General features: G+C 44.4%; 2 protein-coding genes across 34 annotated transcripts in view; both read right to left on the bottom strand.

Moving 5' to 3' along the window:
* Positions 1-20,613, bottom strand: part of LOC114641392 (C-type lectin domain family 5 member A-like) — a 1,576,682-nt gene that overhangs the window by 553,429 nt on the left and 1,002,640 nt on the right. The gene's annotated exons all lie outside the window — the stretch shown is intronic.
* Positions 17,182-20,613, bottom strand: part of LOC114644832 (ladderlectin-like) — a 3,721-nt gene continuing 289 nt past the window's right edge. The window contains exons 1-5 of the mRNA XM_051926034.1: positions 18,748-20,613; positions 18,460-18,563; positions 18,115-18,249; positions 17,692-17,800; positions 17,182-17,489 (exon numbers count right to left, since the gene is read on the bottom strand). The exon at positions 18,748-20,613 is cut by the window's right edge and continues 289 nt beyond it. Of these exons, the coding sequence (XP_051781994.1) occupies positions 17,407-17,489; positions 17,692-17,800; positions 18,115-18,249; positions 18,460-18,563; positions 18,748-18,787 (471 nt within the window). The 5' untranslated portion in view covers positions 18,788-20,613 and the 3' untranslated portion in view covers positions 17,182-17,406. The remainder of the gene's footprint in view (positions 17,490-17,691; positions 17,801-18,114; positions 18,250-18,459; positions 18,564-18,747) is intronic.

Below are 20,613 nucleotides of genomic sequence, written 5' to 3'. Positions count from 1 at the left end.
ACTCGTGAACAAGACCCCGAGATACTTGAACTCCTCCACTTGGGGCAGGATCTCGCTACCAACCCTGAGAGGGCACTCCACCCTTTTCCGGCTGAGGACCATGGTCTCGGATTTGGAGGTGCTGATTCTCATCCCAGCCGCTTCACACTCGGCTGCGAACCGATCCAGAGAGAGCTGAAGATCACGGCCTGATGAAGCAAACAGGACAACATCATCTGCAAAAAGCAGTGACCCAATCCTGAGCCCACCAAAGCGGACCCCCTCAACACCCTGGCTGCGCCTAGAAATTCTGTCCATAAAAGTTATGAACAGAATCGGTGACAAAGGGCAGCCCTGGCGGAGTCCAACTCTCACTGGAAACGGGTTCGACTTACTGCCGGCAATGCGGACCAAGCTCTGGCACCGATCGTACAGGGACTGAACAGCCCTTATCAGGGGGGCCGGTACCCCATACTCTCGGAGTACCCCCCACAGGATTCCCCGAGGGACACGGTCGAATGCCTTTTCTAAGTCCACAAAACACATGTAGACTGGTTGGGCAAACTCCCATGCACCCTCCAGGACCCTGCTAAGGGTATAGAGCTGGTCCACTGTTCCGCGACCAGGACGAAAACCACACTGTTCCTCCTGAATCCGAGGCTCCACTATCCGACGGACCCTCCTCTCCAGGACCCCTGAATAGACTTTTCCAGGGAGGCTGAGGAGTGTGATCCCTCTGTAGTTGGAACACACCCTCCGATCCCCCTTCTTAAAGAGGGGGACCACCACCCCGGTCTGCCAATCCAGAGGCACTGTCCCTGATGTCCATGCGATGTTGCAGAGGCGTGTCAGCCAAGACAGTCCTACAACATCCAGAGCCTTGAGGAACTCCGGGCGTATCTCATCCATCCCCGGGGCCCTGCCACCAAGGAGTTTTTTGACCACCTCGGTGACCTCAGTCCCAGAGATGGGGGAGCCCACCTCTGGGTCCCCAGGCTCTGCTTCCTCATTGGAAGGCATGTTAATGGGATTGAGGAGGTCTTCGAAGTATTCCCCCCACCGACCCACAACGTCCCGAGTCGAGGTCAGCAGTGCACCATCCCCACCATATACAGTGTTGACACTGCACTGCTTCCCCTTCCTGAGACGCCGGATGGTGGACCAGAATCTCCTCGAAGCCGTCCGAAAGTCATTCTCCATGGCCTCCCCAAACTCCTCCCACGCCCGAGTTTTTGCCTCAGCAACCACCAAAGCCGCATTCCGCTTGGCCTGCCGGTACCTATCAGCTGCCTCCGGGGTCCCACAGGACAAAAGGGTCCTGTAGGACTCCTTCTTCAGCTTGACGGCATCCTTCACCGCCGGTGTCCACCAGCGGGTTCGGGGATTGCCGCCACGACAGGCACCGACCACCTTACGGCCACAGCTCCGGTCAGCTGCCTCAACAATAGAGGCACGGAACATGGCCCATTTGGACTCAATGTCCCCCACCTCCCTCGGGATGTGGTCGAAGTTCTGCCGGAGGTGGGAGTTGAAGCTACTTCTGACAGGGGGCTCTGCCAGACGTTCCCAGCAGACCCTCACAACACGTTTGGGCCTACCACGCCTGACCGGCATCCTCCCCCACCATCGAAGCCAACTCACCACCAGGTGGTGATCAGTTGACAGCTCCGCCCCTCTCTTCACCCGAGTGTCCAAGACATGTGGCCGCAAGTCCGACGACACGACCACAAAGTCGATCATCGAACTGAGGCCTAGGGTGTCCTGGTGCCAAGTGCACATATGAACACCCCTATGCTTGAACATGGTGTTCGTTATGGACAATCCGTGACGAGCACAGAAGTCCAATAACAAAACACCGCTCGGGTTCAGATCAGGGGGGCCATTCCTCCCAATCACGCCCTTCCAGGTCTCACTGTCATTGCCCACGTGAGCATTGAAGTCTCCCAGCAGAACGAGGGAGTCCCCAGAAGGTATGCCCTCTAGCACCCCCTCCAGGGACTCCAAAAAGGGTGGGTACTCTGAACTGCTGTTCGATGCATATGCACAAACAACAGTTAGGACCCGTCCCCCCACCTGAAGGCGAAGGGAGGCTACCCTCTCGTCCACCGGGGTAAACCCCAATGTACAGGCTCCAAGTTGGGGGGCAATAAGTATACCCACACCTGCTCGGCGCCTCTCACCGGGGGCAACTCCAGAGTGGTAGAGAGTCCAGCCCCTCTCAAGGAGATTGGTTCCAGAGTCCAAGCTGTGCGTCGAGGTGAGTCCGACTATATCTAGCCAGAACCTCTCAACCTCGCGCACTAGCTCAGGCTCCTTCCCCTTCAGAGAGGTGACATTCCACGTCCCAAGAGCCAGTTTCTGTAGCCGAGGATCGGACCGCCAAGGTCCCCGCCTTCGGCCACCACCCAACTCACACTGCACCCGACCTCCTTGGCCCCTCCCATAGGTGGTGAGCCCATGGGAAGAGATTCCTCATCATTTCTGAAAATTACTACATCGTCAAGATTGGCACCCACGTATGCGGAATGGGGAAACAGGATCTGGTCCATCATTCGCTGAAAGTTAAATGGTGCACCATGGAGACCAGATGGGAGCACCGTAAATTTAAACAACCCATCTGGAGGGGTGAATGCGGTTTCCTCGCAACTAGACTCCTCCAAGGAGACCTGCCAATATCCCTTTGTGAGGTCTAGGGGGGGAGATATATGAAGCCTGCCCAAGCTTTTCCAACAGCTCGTCCACATCGGGTATGCATCAAACTTGGAAATCTTACTCAAAATCCTAAAATCAATACAGAAATGAACCGTATGGCTTTGAGACAAGTACAATTGGACTTTGTCATTTGTTTTTACTCAGCCGAATAATGCCTTATTGAAGCATCTGTCGGATTTCCTGGTGCATCACTTTCCTTGTTGACTCTGGTAGGCAATACAGGGGCACCTGTATAGTAATGCTGGGCTGAGTGACAATCTTGCGTTCTGCAATCTTCTTCCGGCCGGGCCCTACCGAGACAACATCCGAGTTCTCCCCGATCAGCGACATTAATTCCGCTTTCTGGGTGTCGGTTAAATCATGTCCAATGGCGACTTCAGTCTGGGAGACGGCTGCAGCCGTGATCAGGACTTCATGACAGTCGTGCCGTTCCTTTAAAATATTAATACTCAAAATTTGTACAGGATTCCGTCGTCCAAGAATTCTGACTTTATAATTCACTGGGGACATACGCTGTTCTATCTCTGCTGGCCCTTGTAATTCGGGCTGAAATTTATGGTGATTGGACTGGATCAACACCAGCACACAATCCACTTTCTTAAACTTGTGGAGTTTGTTCATCTTGTCCTAATTACATTTGTGTGCCTCTTGCTTGTGCTACTGATGTTCCACCACAATAGAGGACAATCTGGCAATCTGCTCTTGTAGTGAAACGACACGGTCAGCAAACCTCTCCCTCCAGGGTGTCTCATGAGTCCCTGTCCATTCTTCCCAAAAAATGTTCAAGCCCCTGCACGGTCAACTGCCAAATAAAAGTTTGAAAGGGCGTGTCGCTCCCCAATCTGCGTTGCCTACTCGATTTGCGCGCTCATGCGCAGAGCTTTACTATTACGACTCTGTCCGATCTGCGTTTCCTTTTACTTTGCGACACGAGTCCCCAATCCGATTTGTCTCGAGCACACGCTCTCTGCTTAATTAAAATTCATTTCACGACGCTGCCCGATTTGTTCTGCGCATGTCTAATGTTTTACGACACATGTCATTCGTCAGGTTTGACTTGTACTTGCGAGTCATTTTTGTGTCGTTTATCTCCGTCTGTAAGTGGACTTGTTACTGGAAAAGATGGAAACTTTTGAATTTTATAACGTCTTGGAAGATGTGTCGCCTGAAAAATTTAAGTCCAGTCGAATGAAGAGGGAGCGAAATGAAATGCGACGTGTGTCTGTGAACTTTATAATGGATATGTACAGCTGTTTGTAAGTAAATCATTTTTAGTTGCAATACTTTGTAATCTTGTGGTTTAATCGTAAAAATCACAGCATTTTCCGTGTTTGGGTTAATGGATTAATGTATGTATGTCATTTATTTTGTAACACCCTATTAGCATTTGGTGGTGTGTTTCTTTTAACATTTGTCCACATTGTTTTATCTTAGAGTGAACGGCATGCTAATTATTAAGCAAAACAATGTAACTGAGGTGCCGAATTAGGAATAGAATTAGGAGAGCACGTCTGACACTCGACGGGTGTAAAGTGTGCCCTCCAAAGCCATCGGTGTTTTATATCAGATTACATCAATACTGTACAAGGGTATATCGATGAAGACTAAATTACATAAGAGAATAGCAACAACTAGCTTATTACAAGGAAGACGGATGTAGATAATAGCATTACAAATTGTTAATGAAGCAGCTCAGAATCTTACACGTTTTAATTATTTTAGTGTGTTTTCCATTTTTAAAGCTTTTCTAGCATATTAATGTCCATACAGAAAGATGTAATACAGGATCTAACATTCTGAACTTTACACTTATGCATAGGAAATTTATGAAGCAAGCAAACCACAGTTACTGCATTTTCTAACATTTAGTCTTCAAAATTGTATACAGAAGAAGAACAAGAATTAAAGAGTGAGATATTGTTTTGTCATTCAAAACAGTAACAGAAATAAATCTTTATGAAACATTTTGGAATAGGAGCAGAAGTAAGAAATGTGAGAGGTGATTTGTCTTCATTTGTACAAAAAGTACATTTCGGGGATAAATTAATGTCATACTTATGAATTAATCTGTTAGTTGGCTACTATTTATTCATAATTTTGATATGGATTTCTTTAACCTTGTTTGGTAGAAAAAACTTCTATGGTACAAAACAGGCAATTTTAAAATTTATATCCAAAGCCATCAGAGTATTGTGGTGTGTGTCTGATGTGGCACAGTGACAGGCTGGGCACCTGCTGTTGTCACATGTCATTAGCTTATCGTTTAAGCTGTTGGTTTAGGAGGAGTACACACACACACACACACACACACACATTTAAATGAATATAATGGAGAAGGCTTGCTCCTTAGAAATAACATTTCTTATTGCTGCAGTTAGAAAAACAATGCCCCTTTATTATATATTTTTTTCTTGACCCTACAGGATGCCCAGTGGTAACCAGCCTACCATGTGGCTCAACAGATGCCAGTGTACCCGAATACTGAGACACAATTGGATGTTCTTTTCTTCTGCTTTTAAGATTCCCAGTTTGGGATGATGTGCAGTTCATGTTAGATTTGCTATTTCTACAGGTAAGACTACTGCATAACTCCTGCAAAGCCTCCCCATATTTATTACTAAATCTGTAATATTTTGCTGCCTTGAATACAGTTCTGTATGTCTGCTCACTCTGTCCAGTGACTAACACGGCTTTTTAATTTTAAACAAGAAAGCCTCAGAGTGTGAATCCTCGCAAACACAAAGACTGAGGCACATCAGTACCAGCAGTCACTAAACAGGGATGTTGTTCTGTTTTGTAAAATAACATTTATTTTCATAAACTACTGTGCTTTGTTGTTGGATTTTGAAAGAACCAAGACTTAATTTTAACTTAAAACAAAACTAAGGCAGGAGAAAAAAACGAAGATGTTTTCATGCAAGTAATGACACCTGAGCACAGCACATTACAGCTTCAGATATACAGAGATTATAACACAATGTCTACTGTATGCGCAATGTATAAGACAAAAAATGATGCTACATATAATGACAATTAAGTTGGGGTTCTTTCAAAATCCAACAAAAAATCACAGTAATTAAAAATATTATTAGTTGGACTTTACTCTAAGCAGACCTTTATCTATTGTGATGGTTTACTTTGGTAATCATTGATCTACAGGTGAACCAAGAAAGGAGGCAGCATAAGAATTAAAAGTACGCTTTATTAATGTTTGAACTCCGTGAATGAATATCTACTGTGTTTATGTTTTTAACAGTTACAGTGAAGTAGAAGAGTCCAGTCTTGTTATGGGGCAGCAGTTAAAGAAGAAGGATGGAGAGATGTGTGCCATGTTGAAGTATCGGCTGGTCCTCCTGCCCGCTCTTCTAGAATCCTCCATCTAAACCTCTGCTGTGCCTTTGCCAAGTGATCACGAGGTATTGGTCTATTTTGGTTTTGTTTCTTCGGAAAACTGTCTCGGTCTCATTACACTGGCTGCCTGTCTCACACAGAATTGATCTGAAGGTTCTATTAAATAATCAGAAGGCTTTAAGTATTTTAGACCCTGCCTGTATTTTCTTTTCTCAAACGTTGCTTTGCTTTTTATTCCAAGATCAACCATATTAACAGGCAGCTTTCTGTGCTCATGTAACAAACTCTGGAATGCTTTGCCAATAGAGAAGTGCCAGGCTACAAACGTCAAGCATTTCGAAAATCTTCAACAAGCCCACTTTTCTAATTTGTCTTTTTCTTAATTACTTGCATTGGTTGTAATAGATTAGAAATGGTACTGTGTACACTTTGTAAGCTCTGCACTGGGCACTAACTTCTGCTGTTTTCCTCTGTTGTCTTTTTCCAGTTTATTTCAATGGTGCTAACCCTCCCCCCTCGCCCCCAACCACGTCTCCACCGTCTGTTACATCAACTCCAACTGCCTGTGATGCTGGAGAGAAGAAAAGTTCACGAGATGTCCTAAAATAGAATTGTGATTGGACTGAGACGGCCACAATTATGTTTGCTGGGATGTGCTGAGAGGGCTGTGCGGGCTTTGGCTTGGGACCCCCAGAGGTTTATTATCTCCAGGATCCTTGAAGGCTGCAAGTTTGTCTTTGTTCCCAGCCATTTGACTAGGTAGTGTATTTATTACAAAGGACAAGGACCTCTCCATTTGCTTCTTATTTACTTTTATAATGCCTTCAGTTTTCTTTGTAACTATGTTTTTGAAGAGCAAGTTGAGCTACACTTGTAAGAAAAGGTGATATAGAAATATTATTAGTGAACAAATGTTAAGGGACAGATCAGGAAAAATGTCAGTTTAAATGGAACACATTTTTAATGAAATATTGCTGGATAAAAACTCTTTGACTCTGAGTAGCATCTTGTTCATAAAGTAAAATGCATTTTTCCTTTTTTGACAAATTTAATGATTCAATTTTACTGCGTTCAAAGCTTTGGCTAACATTTTTTTTTTAAAGATCTGTAAATATATTTGTGTTGTCCTTCCCTAATAGCTTTTAAAACCTCCCCATTGTTGGCCATTTTCTTTGTATTTGTGTTCTAGTTAAATGCATTTACCTTTTATACATCTTTATTATTAATGAATTTTCTGCTGATTCACACACACACACATTATATTATATATATATATATATATATATATATATATATATATATATATATATATATATATATATATATGAATTTGTGTGGATAATTGTTTTTGACAAACACAGATATTTCACTTTTGTTATTTTTAAACATACCATTTATTTATTCAATAAAAAATGTAAAAAATGAACTGGCTCTGTATCAATATGGGTGAATAAAACCATTCACATAAGATGAGTCTGCACACAAACAGTGGTGTGTTATGTTGATTAAACTTGTAAGAAAGAAATATCACTGCCCTCTGTCCACATGGTGTTCTTCATAAACTGAACTATTTCATGCTGTTTAAATTCTGCTCAGTTATTGGAGAATATTTTATTTTACAGCTGTTAAATTCAGTTCAGGTAAGTTGGTTTCTCAGCGGGTTTTACAGAGACACCTTGAAATAACATTAAAAACATATCACTAAACAGCGGTATCACAAAGTATACTCTTTCCAGTGAATTCACAAGCATATAATATTAGATTGGACACCCTACCTTTTACCATAGCAGATCAGTTTAAATACCTAGGGGTAAATATCACAAGTAAACATAAAGCTCTTTATCAACAAAATTTTGGCGTCTGTATGGAAAAAATTAAGCAAGACTTGCATAGATGGTCAACACTTCATCTCACTCTAGCCGGAAGAATTAACATTGTTAAGATGAATATCCTTCCTAAACTTCTCTTTTTATTTCAAAACATTTCAATATATATCAATAAATCATTTTTTAAACAGTTAGATTCAGCAATAACCTCATTCATTTGGAACTCAAAACACCCACGTATCCGAAGAGCGACCCTACAAAGACCTCAGGCAGAAGGTGGCATGGCTTTACCTAATTTTCAGTTTTATTACTGGGCAGCAAACATACAAGCCATAAAAACCTGGACACAAATAAATGAACATACACAGGCTTGGTCCGCAATAGAAGTAAAATCCTGTAGTACTTCTTTATACTCCCTGCTCTGTGCTCCAATAAATGAAAGTTATCGCAAATATACTAATAACCCAATTGTGCTTTACTCACTCAGAATATAGAACCAAATTAGAAAGCATTTTAAGATGGAAAATCTTTTATCAGTGGCACCTCTGCAAGAGAACCACCTCTTTCAGCCTTCGCAAGTATATCCAGTTTTTAATACCTGGAAAAGTTTTGGGATTAAAATGCTCAGAGACCTTTATATAGACAACATATTTACATCTTTTGAACAATTACGTTCAAAATTCAACCTCCCAGCTACACATTTCTTTTACTATCTTCAAATTAGAAATTTTGTTAAACAGAAATTGCCCGATTTCCCCCACCTTGCACCCTCCACAATGCTGGAAAAAATACTGCTCAATTCCGAGGAAACAAACACTATTTCCGCAATATATTATTAGAGTCCCTACCTTACAAAGATCCAAGAGGACATTGGGAAGAAGATCTCTTAATCAATATATCAGAAAAGGAGTGGAAGGTAGCAAAGCAGAGAATTCACTCGAGTTCTATATGCGCAAAGCATAGAATTATTCAACTAAAAATTATATATCGAGCCCATCTGTCTCGCTTAAAACTGTCCAAAATGTTTCCAGGGCAAGACCCGACCTGCGAACGCTGCAACCAAGCTCCTGCCTCACTGGGTCACATGTTTTGGGCCTGCACTCAACTAACATCATGTTGGACCAAAATTTTTAAGTGCCTCTCAGACAGCCTTGGTATCACAATCCCTCCTAACCCATTAACAGCTGTGTTCGGTGTTCTTCCAGATGGACTTGAATTGGAGAAGGACAAGCAAACGGTGATTGCATTCATTACACTTTTGGCACTCAGACTTATTCTGTTAAATTGGAAGAATCCTAATTCTCCTCTTATAAGTCAGTGGGAAACCGATGTTTTATATTATTTGAAATTGGAAAAAATCAAATTTTCAGTTAGAGGATCTGTTCAACATTTTTTCAAAACATGGCAGGATTTAATCAATATTATTTTAGAATAAGAGAAATAATTATTACAGTATTGCATTTAACTCCCTTCTCCATCTCTTATTTACATAGATATTTACTTCTCCCTTTCTTTTGTTTAATGTTGCCTTATTAAAAAGCCTAAAGCAATTTTCCTTTAGCTAAGCTCTCCTTCTCAGGGGTGGGGTTTGATTAGTCTTCAAATTTGATGGGTTATAAATTGATCTGTTTGTATGGAATGATTACAATGAAAATTAATAAAATAAAAATATTAAAAACATATCACTAAGAACAAATGTATTACAAATATGAATTATAGCAGCAAACACTTACTGTAGAAAAATAGATCAAATAGATTGATTCAAGTGATAACAGCTCACTTCCTTAATTTAAGTCTGTGGATGATAAATTAGACTGGACTGCCAATACTGATGATCTGTACAAGAGAGGACAGAGCCGACTATACTTCCTTAGAAGACTGGCGTCCTTCAACATCTGCAATAAGATGCTGCCGATGTTCTATCAGACGGTTGTGGCGAGCGCCCTCTTCTACTCAGTGGTGTGCTGGGGAGGCAGCATTAAGAAGAGGGACACCTCACGCCCGGACAAACTGGTGAGGAAGGCAGGCTCTGTTGTAGGCATGGAGCTGGACAGTTTGACATCTGTGGCAGAGCGACGGGCGCTGAATCCACTGCATCCACTGAACAGGATCATCTCCAAACAGAGGAGCAGCTTCAGCGACAGACTGCTGTCACCGTCCTGCTCCACTGACAGACTGAGGAGATCTTTCCTCCACCACACTATGCGACTCCTCAGTTCCACCCAGGGGGGTAAACGTTAACATTATACAAAGTTATTGTCTGTTTTTACCTACATTTTTATTACTCTTTCATATTGATTTTTTTTTTGTATCAGTATGCTGCTGCTGGAGTATGTGAATTTCCCCTTGGGATTAATAAAGTATCTATCTAAAGTTAAACTTCTTTGTAAGATTAATAGCCATTGGAATAAATAAGGATTTGAACCGGTGGCTTTATACTCTTGATTTCTTCAGCATCAGACCTGATTGCACAACTGAGAATGAATTAAAGAATCTGAGCAAGTGGACAGTCGCAGTTAACAGTAAGGGGGACAGTCAGCACAATGCCATGCAACACAGTGTTAATTCTTTTCTTTTTTTGAAAAAGGACCATATACAGTGGTGTGAAAAACTATTTGCCCCCTTCCTGATTTCTTATTCTTTTGCATGTTTGTCACACAAAATGTTTCTGATCATCAAACACATTTAACCATTAGTCAAATATAACACAAGTAAACACAAAATGCAGTTTGTAAATGGTGGTTTTTATTATTTAGGGAGAAAAAAAAATCCAAACCTACATGGCCCTGTGTGAAAAAGTAATTGCCCCCTGAACCTAATAACTGGTTGGGCCACCCTTAGCAGCAATAACTGCAATCAAGCGTTTGCGATAACTTGCAATGAGTCTTTTACAGCGCTCTGGAGGAATTTTGGCCCACTCATCTTTGCAAAATTGTTGTAATTCAGCTTTATTTCAGGGTTTTCTAGCATGAACCGCCATTTTAAGGTCATGCCATAGCATCTCAATTGGATTCAGGTCAGGACTTTGACTAGGCCACTCCAAAGTCTTCATTTTGTTTTTCTTCAGCCATTCAGAGGTGGATTTGCTGGTGTGTTTTGGGTCATTGTCCTGTTGCAGCACCCAAGATCGCTTCAGCTTGAGTTGACGAACAGATGGCCGGACATTCTCCTTCAGGATTTTTTGGTAGACAGTAGAATTCATGGTTCCATCTATCACAGCAAGCCTTCCAGGTCCTGAAGCAGCAAAACAACCCCAGACCATCACACTACCACCACCATATTTTACTGTTGGTATGATGTTCTTTTTCTGAAATGCTGTGTTCCTTTTACGCCAGATGTAACGGGACATTTGCCTTCCAAAAAGTTCAACTTTTGACTCATCAGTCCACAAGGTATTTTCCCAAAAGTCTTGGCAATCATTGAGATGTTTCTTAGCAAAATTGAGACGAGCCCTAATGTTCTTTTTGCTTAACAGTGGTTTGCGTCTTGGAAATCTGCCATGCAGGCCATTTTTGCCCAGTCTCTTTCTTATGGTGGAGTCGTGAACACTGACCTTAATTGTGGCAAGTGAGGCCTGCAGTTCTTTAGACGTTGTCCTGGGGTCTTTTGTGACCTCTCGGATGAGTCGTCTCTGCGCTCTTGGGGTAATTTTGGTCAGCCGGCCACTCCTGGGAAGGTTCACCACTGTTCCATGTTTTTGCCATTTGTGGATAATGGCTCTCACTGTGGTTCGCTGGAGTCCCAAAGCTTTAGAAATGGCTTTATAACCTTTACCAGACTGATAGATCTCAATTACTTCTGTTCTCATTTGTTCCTGAATTTCTTTGGATCTTGGCATGATGTCTAGCTTTTGAGGTGCTTTTGGTCTACTTCTCTGTGTCAGGCAGCTCCTATTTAAGTGATTTCTTGATTGAAACAGGTGTGGCAGTAATCAGGCCTGGGGGTGGCTACGGAAATTGAACTCAGGTGTGATACACCACAGTTAGGTTATTTTTTAACAAGGGGGTAATTACTTTTTCACACAGGGCCATGTAGGTTTGGATTTTTTTTCTCCCTAAATAATAAACACCATCATTTAAAAACTGCATTTTGTGTTTACTTGTGTTATATTTGACTAATGGTTAAATGTGTTTGATGATCAGAAACATTTTGTGTGACAAACATGCAAAAGAATAAGAAATCAGGAAGGGGGCAAATAGTTTTTCACACCACTGTATTTCTATAAAACTGGTTGGCTACATTAGGTTTTGTAAACCTGATGCCTTAAGACAAATGGCAATTTTATTAATAATAATTGATGTCTAAAGATATTTTTAAACAAACACAATTTGCTCATAAGAGGGAAATTGCAACAATAGATCAAAACGGAAAGGAAACTTTATATGATTTATTACGTGAGTGGGAAAATAAAAACACTACATACTTTATATAACATATATATATATAGATAGTACCTGCCAAATAATACAAAGAGTACATAGCGTGTAGTTTGCCCTAATTGTGGTTTATCAGGAGTGCACACCTAAGCTTCCTCTTACGGCGATTGAACATTGGACATCAACGTTACGCCACAAAGGCTGCTTCTATGCAGAGGTCACTACCAGAGTCTAACAGTGCTCAGTTTTCTCATCCGGCCAACATAATAGAGACCTTAAAGTTGTCCTCCTTTAACATCTTGGGGGAAACTTGTGAGCCGCATACCTGGGCCAGGCCGATAGCCATTGTTTGTGCAGGTGGGAGGTGGCAGATGTCCCAGTTGATCACAGCAAAAGCAACAGCGTTCAGTCTGCACTATGGTGTTTTCTACATGTGACGCTGGCGACCCTGAAGGTCTGTGCTGGTTTGATTGAAATGTTATATTATAAAGATATGGAAGAAGATGATCCACTGTGGAGACCCCTAATGGGAGCAGCCAAAAGAAGAAGAAGATATATATAGAGATAGATATATATCTTATTTACAGTATCTCACAAAAGTGAGTACAGCCCTCACATTTTTGTAGATATTTTATTCTGTCTGATCATGGGACAACACTGAAGATATGACCCTTTGATCCAATGTAAAGTAGTCCGTGTACAGCTTGTATAACCGTGTAAATTTGATGTCCTCTCAAAATAACTCGGCACACAGCCATTAATGTCTAAACCACTGGCAACAAAAGTGAGTACAGCCCTAAGTGACAAATGTCCAAATTGTGCCCAATTAGCCATTTTCGCTCCCCAGTGTCATGTGACTCGTTCGTGTTACAAGGTCTCAGGTGTGTTAAACTTGGTGTTACCGCTCACACACTCTCTCATACTGGTCACTGGAAGTTCAACATGGCACCTCATGGCAAAGAACTTTCTGAGGATCTGAATAAAACAATTGTCGCTCTCTATAAAGATGGCCTCGGCTATAAGAAGATTGCCAACACCCTGAAACTGAGCTGCAGCACGCTGACCAAGACCATACAGCGACCGGTGTAACAGGACAGGTTCCACTCAGAACAGGCCTTGCCATGGTCGACCAATGAAGTTGAGTGCCCGTGCTCAGTGTCACATCCAGAGGTTGTCTTTTGAAAATAAACGTATGAGTGCTGCCAGCATTGCTGCAGGGGTCAGCCTGTCAGTGCTCAGACCGTATGCCCGCCACACACTGCATCAAATTGGTCTGCATGGCTGTCGTCCCAGAAGGAAGCCTCTTCTAAAGATGATGCACAAGAAAGCCCACAAACAGTTTGCTGAAGACAATCAGACTAAGAACATGGATTACTGGAACCATGTCCTGTGGTCTGATGAGACCAAGATAAACTTATGTGGTTCAGATGGTGTCAAGCATGTGCGGTGGCAACCAGGCGAGGAGTACATAGACAAGTGTGCCTTGCCTACAGTCAAGCATAGTGGTGGGAGTGTCGTGGTTTGGGGCTGCATGAGTGCTGCTGGGACTGGGGAGCTACAGTTCATTGAGGGAGTCATGAATGCCAACATGTACTGTGACCTACTGAAGCAGAGCATGATCTCCTCCCTTCTGAAACTGGGCCGCAGGGCAGTATGCCAACATGATAATGACCCCAAATACACCTCCAAGACGACCACTGAGGGTAAAGGTGCTGGACTGGCCAAGCATGTCTCCAGACCTAAACCCTATTGAGCATCTGTGGGGCATCCTCAAATGGAATATGGAGGAGCGCCAGGTCTCTAACATCCACCAGCTCCGTGATGTCGTCATGGAGGAGTGGAAGAGGATTCCAGAGGCAACCTGTGAAGCTCTAGTGAACTCCATGGCAGTGCTGTAAAATAATGGTGGGCGGCCACACACAATATTGACACTTTGGGCACAATTTGGACATTTGTCACTTAGGGGTGTATTCACTTTTGTTGCCAGCGGTTTAGACATTAATGGCTGTGTGTTGTTATTTTGAGGGGACAGCAGATTGACACGGTTATACAAGCTGTACGCTGACTACTTTACATTGGATCAAAGTGTCATATCTTCAGTGTTGTCCCACGAAAAGATAGAATAAAATATTTACAATACTCTGAGGGGTGTACTTACTTTTGTGAGATACTGTAAATATATTTCTTCTTCTTTCGGCTGCTGCCATTAGGGGTCATCACAGCGGATCATCTTCTTCCATTTCTTTCTGTCCTCTTCATCTTGCTCTGTTACACCCATCACCTGCATGTCCTCTCTCACCACATCCATAAACCTTCTCTTAGGCCTTCCTCTTTTCCTCTTCCCTGGCAGCTCTGTCCTTAGGACCCTTCTCCCAGTATACCCAGCATCTCTCCTCTGCACATGTCCAAACCAATGCAATCTCGCCTCTCTGACTTTGTCTCCCAAACGTCCAACTTGAGCTGAATCCCTAATGTCCTCATTTCTAATCCTGTACATCCTCATCACACCCAATGCAGATCTTCACATCTTTAACTCTGCTACCTCCAGCTCTGTCTCCTGCTTTCTGGTCAGTGCCACCGTCTCCAACATATATAAAATAGATGGTCTCACTACTGTCCTGTAGACCTTCCCTTTCATTCCTGCTGATATCCGTCTGTCACAAATCACTCCTGACACTCTTCTCCACCCACTCCACCCTGCCTGCACTCTCTTTTTCACTTCTCTTCCACAATCCCCATTACTCTGTATTTGAACTCCTCCACCTTCCCCAGCTCTACTTCTTGGATCCTCACCATTCCACTGACGTCCCTCTCATTCACACACATGTATTCTGACTTGTTCCTACTGACCTTCATTCCTCTCCTCTCATATCTCCACCTCTCCAGGGTCTCCTCAACCTGCTCCCTACTATCGCTACAGATCACAATGTCATCAGCAAACATCACAGTCAATGAGGACTCCTATCTAATCTCATCTGTCAACCTGTCCATCACCATTGCAAATAAGAAAGGGCACTGAGCCGATCCCTGATGTAATCCCACCTCCATCACTCCTACCGCAGACCTCACCACGGTCACACTCCCCTCGTACATATCCTGTACAACTCTTACGTACTTCTCTGCCTCTCCCGACTGCCTCATACAATATCACAACTCCTCTCCACGCACCCTGTCATATGCTTTCTCCAGGTCCACAAAGACAGTGCAGCTCCTTCTGGTCTTCTCTATACTTCTCCATCAAAACCCTTAGAGCAGGGGTCTCCAACCTGTTGCTCACGAGCTATAGCGCCTTTTATCTCTCTGTATTATATAGCGCCTTTCACGTGTATTTATCTATTATGTAGTCCCTTTCACCTCTCCATCTATCTAGGTCTATGTTATATAGTGCCTCTCACCTCTATCTATTATATAGCGCCTTTTATCTCTCTGTATTATATAGCGCCTTTCACATGTATTTATCATACTATTATGTAGTCCCTTTCACCTCTCTATCTAGGTCTATGTTATATAGTGCCTTTCACCTCTATTGTATAGCGCCTTTTATCTCTGTATTATATAGCGCCTTTCACGTGTATTTATCTATTATGTAGTCCCTTTCACCTCTCTCTCTATCTAGGTCTATGTTATATAGTGCCTCTCACCTCTATTGTATAGCGCCTTTTATCTCTCTGTATTATATAGCGCCTTTCACGTGTATTTATCTATTATGTAGTCCCTTTCACCTCTCTATCTAGGTCTATGTGATATAGTGCCTTTCACCTCTATCTAGGCGTTGTGGTGGCTCTGAGGCTAGGGATCTGCCGGTTCGAATCCCGTAAATGCCAGTCGGGACTCTGCTCTGTTGGGCCCTTAACCTGCCATTGCTGTGCGTTTTGAGTAGTGAGAAAAGCGCACTAGAAATGAAAAGAATGATCTATCTGTCATATAGTGCCTTTACTGTATATTCCGGGGCCCTTTAGCCCGTCGTTTCCAATTCTTTGAATTTCTCCATCAGTTGCCCTGAGCTGACACTTTACGGTGCCGTCAGGACGGCCTTTGGCTCGCGGTGTGCCGACAGGCTTTGCTTTGGGGTGTCCTGCTGAGGTGTCGCCGTTTCATTTCAAAGTGCTAACAGCTTTACTGCTCTGACCGAGGACGTTCAGCCCGTGATCCGTAACGGGGCGCCACAGCAGTGCACTGGCAGCGCCGCTCCCTCTTAGGAGACCGAGGTTCACATCCCCGGCGCTCTCTCGGTGTGTCCTTCCTTCCAGGAGTCCATTGCTAAACCTGTCTGTCTGTCCGCCCAGTGCTTACTGGGATTGGCTGCACCCCCCCAATGGCTGGACCTTAAAGTGTCGAGAGAATAAACTGCACGCTTTTTGATGTTTTTGTAGACGGTAATCAGTGATCCTCTTTGATGTGTTTGTATATTTAGATCTTTAATTCGTTTTCACAGTAAACTTTATTTCATTGAATGACAAGAGCAAGCTGGACTTTAATGTGTCACCAAGATAAGAAATCAAACGATCTTGTCAAGTTATTATCAAATGCAAGGTTTACATTTAATTGTCAGCCTTCACGCTGTGTTGTTAATGTCGTGCACTTGAGACCCCCCACCCTACAAAGACCCCTCCCTCTTTGACCCTCATGGAGGGGAGCGGCTCGTGTCCTGGTGGTCCTCACGTAAGACCCGTCATTGGCAGGCTGAGAAGATCGGAAGAAAACCCAAAGCTTTCACACTTCACAGGCAGAGGGGGGACCCCAGCACACAAGCCCCCCTTGTCCTTGTTGCTTCTTCACCTCCAGGCCTGGACTAGGAGACCCCCTGGCAGAGAAAAGCCAAGAAAACCAAGGACCCCGACATACTTCGTGACACCGGAGAGTCACCGGTACAACAGCAGACACGGCGGGGACAGACGGCTGAAGGGGGACACTCATCAAGTGACAGGAGGCTGACATCAAGCTCATTGCTCTTTATTGTTAATTTACAGTTCAAACATTTTAATACCAAAGAAATCCAAACAAAGGTTTATTTATTGTGCGAGTGACTTGAAAAACGCGATGAATAAACACAAAAGAATATCAACTGATGGAGTGAGTCGTGAGATCCAGCACTCGTCATCGTCATCATCTTCATCGCCGTCTGTGAGACCCTCAGCCGGCACAACTCCACTCGGGCCCTTCTACACTTTGCTTCTCTTCTTGCACACAAAAGGAAGTTTAAATCTGTAGTAGAGGCAGGTCCACTGTCCGAGGGTCTGCTTATCTGTCAAAGAAAAGTAAAAAATAAAACAAGGACCTCAGCATTTAGTCATTTAAGAGCAGACTGGGCCGAGCCCTGGAATGGGGGGTCTCGGGGTCCACGTTTGTGATTGTTGGACCATCTTTTACACACAGAAACCTCTGTCGAGGGGTCAGACATTTAGTAAGGACCCCTGGGGCGGAGGCAGTCTACTGTGAAGACTCACCCCGGTAGTTGATGACCAGGTTGTCGAACCTCCAATAACACTGCCTTGGTTGATCAACGGCCCAATTTTGGAAGTCAAATTCGGATCCACCTTCCCAACGCCATTTGCCCTTTCAGAAAATAAAAGAATAAAAGACAAAGGTCCGTTGAGTTGGTCTTTGTGTTGTCCAAACCACAACACCGTTGGCTGACTTTCTGCCCGGCCGTTCCGTAGATTAAAATGCCGCCCCTCCGCCCCCCCCCCCCCCTTGCCGCACAAGCCAATTCACAGACTGAATAACCGAGGATGCAGCGAGCACAGGGGGGTCCACGGGAATGGAATCTGTCACACACACAGTGACGTTACGAGGACACTGACGGAGCTCCTGGCCGAGGTGCCTGCCCCTTCTGTTTAAGTACGTAGAGAAGGTTACCAGATAATTACCTCATCACCTACAAGGCCTCCCAGCCACGCGTAAGGGAAAACCCCGTCATAGCCACCATTCAGGCTGAGTATAAACTGATTCTCCTCAGCGCTGTGCACCGAAGCGAGGTTTCCTCCAGCGCGACGGCAAACATCCTGAAAAAGAAAGAAAAAGAAGAAATATTTGAGTGAACGTCAGCGCTCAACAAACGACATCTTTAAAAGCTGAAAGCGGCTCTGACGTGCCCCCCCGCCCTTGTCTGTCTGTGACAGCGCGCCCCGAACTCAACAGGCGGCCGGGTGGGCTTTAAAGGTGACACAGTGATAAAGTTAATCTACTCAAATGACCAACACAAAGATCTTTACCTTGGCATCGTCATAACGAAGCTGCTGGTCAAAGTAAGAGTAACAGGTGCCATTGAAGGCTTCCCAAAAGTAAGGGCAGTCCCCTCGAACGAGAGATGTGACGGCTGAAAGAAACAAAAGAAACAAACAAACAGAAAGTCCTTTCAAAGCAATTCCGTTACTTGAGGTTTCCGCGCAGCTCTACATTTCAAGAAGTTCACCGATTAATAACGGACACCGTTTGCCGTTTCACTCCTTCACTCGGAGCTTTTGTTAATCCAAGGCGACATGAAATGACAAATGACATACCTGGTGGCCACAGGCTCAGTGAAATCAAAAGCAGAATCATCGTGGAAAGGCCCTTAAAGAACAAAAACAAATGTATAAAATGAGAAGCCCGCTGGCCTGGCCTCTCTGTCAAGTTAAAGAGTTCTTCCACTCTGACACTTACCTTCAGTGTAGAAAGTCAGTCGGTCGGTCAGTCGGTCGGTCAGTCAGTCGGTGTAGAAAGTTACCTTTAAAAACAAACTCCAGAGAGCTCGGACTTATGAAGCCTCCTCACCTGCTACTGCTCTTTTTATACTGTAAGGAATGGGCGAGCTTAAGCACAGGTGGGGAGGGAACTGGGTGGGGCCAAGGTGAGGCGGCAGGGGGGAATGGGTGTGGTTAAAGTGAAAGGTGCAGCCCACCAAGACAGATAATGCGTCATCTTTAACAGGAGGAGTCCAAGTGATGGAAGGCTGTCTGTCCATTGTGAATGCTCTGCCTGCTCCAACCATCACCTCACGCCTCTCTGATTTTCTGCTGTTGTCCACAGTTGAGCTCCTAAACTCAGGAGACCTTTCTTCATTAAATGCACTACTCACCGCTGGTTCTGTTTTCATTGTGTTCCTGGTAATTTATGTGTTCAGACCCTTCTCTCGGCACTTCACTGAAGCCCCCCAAAGCCCCCTCCACCCCCCCGCAAAGCAAGCTATCTGTTTGGGTTAGACAGCACATCTGGATTTGGGGACTCTCTGTAGGACCCCTAAAGTTGTTGGCTTTACCAGGACATTCCCAGAGCTGTCCCCATGCCACTCCTCTGTTGTCACAACACTGGGATGGTGGGAATTCCCTTACCTGGGTGACCTGGGTGAGGTTGAGTCGAGAAAAGAGGTGGAACGTTCAATTGGATTGGATCAGACAAAGTTGACTCATCTCATGGAGGAGAAATTCAGAATAAGGGCTAAGAAGAGAGCGTTATTTTAGAGTACATAAAGGGACTGCACTCAATAAGAGGGTCTATGCTGGGTCGGACTTGTGTCCTAAGCAGTGGAAGACACCCCCCTACAGTCCGCTACCCAGTGCCTTCTTGGTGTTTGTCCTGCTAGAATTCCAGTGGGTTTTTGGGAGGTCATCACCATTTGATGACACAACATGCCTGCCCCTTGGAATGTGTCAAATGTGTTTGATTGTGACCCAAACAATCGTTAAGAGAACAGAATCCCACAGTGTGCACAGGTCCTCACCCCCACTTTGTAAAGCCCCCCCTTCTGCTGTAGGTCTCTTGTCGAATGTCTTCGTTTGCTTAGCGCATCTCGCCACTGGGGTCGTCGTCCATTCCTCCAGGCCAAGTCAGGTGGGCTGCGTTGGTGTCCGACCATCTTCAGGTCCTGCCACAGATTCTCTCTCGGACTGAGGTCTGGGTTTCGACTCGGCCACCCCAAGACATTTCAGTGCGGCATTAGCAGTCTGTTGAAGGTCACTCATTGTCCTGCTGGAAGGTGGACATTTGTCCCCATCTCAAATCCTTGGCACACTCAAGCAGGTTGTCCTCAACAAGGGCCACGTGTTTAGTGCCATCCATCTCTCTTCAGTCCTGACCACTTTTCCTGTCCCCACAGCCAGATGCCACCACCATGTGTCACTGTGGGAATGGTGTTCTCAGGGTGACGGCAAGTGACAAAAGTTCCATTTGAGTCTCATCTGACTAGAGCACCTTCTTCTGTGTGTCTGTGGAGTCCAACATATGCCGTTGGGTGTTTTCTTATTCTGTTTTTGTTTTCTGGCCGCACTTCCATAACGTCCCACTTGGCTTAAAGTGGCGTTATGGACAGACAATCCCATCTGCGCTGTGTACCTTTGTAGCTCCTTCAATGTTCATCCCTGTGGGTGTCCGTACTGGGTCCACACCCG

Source organism: Erpetoichthys calabaricus, chromosome 4, assembly GCF_900747795.2.
Source record: "Erpetoichthys calabaricus chromosome 4, fErpCal1.3, whole genome shotgun sequence".
Taxonomy (NCBI): Eukaryota; Metazoa; Chordata; class Cladistia; order Polypteriformes; family Polypteridae; genus Erpetoichthys; species Erpetoichthys calabaricus.
The sequence above is the reverse complement of the archived record's forward strand: the minus strand, read 5'-3'. Positions and strand labels throughout refer to the sequence as shown.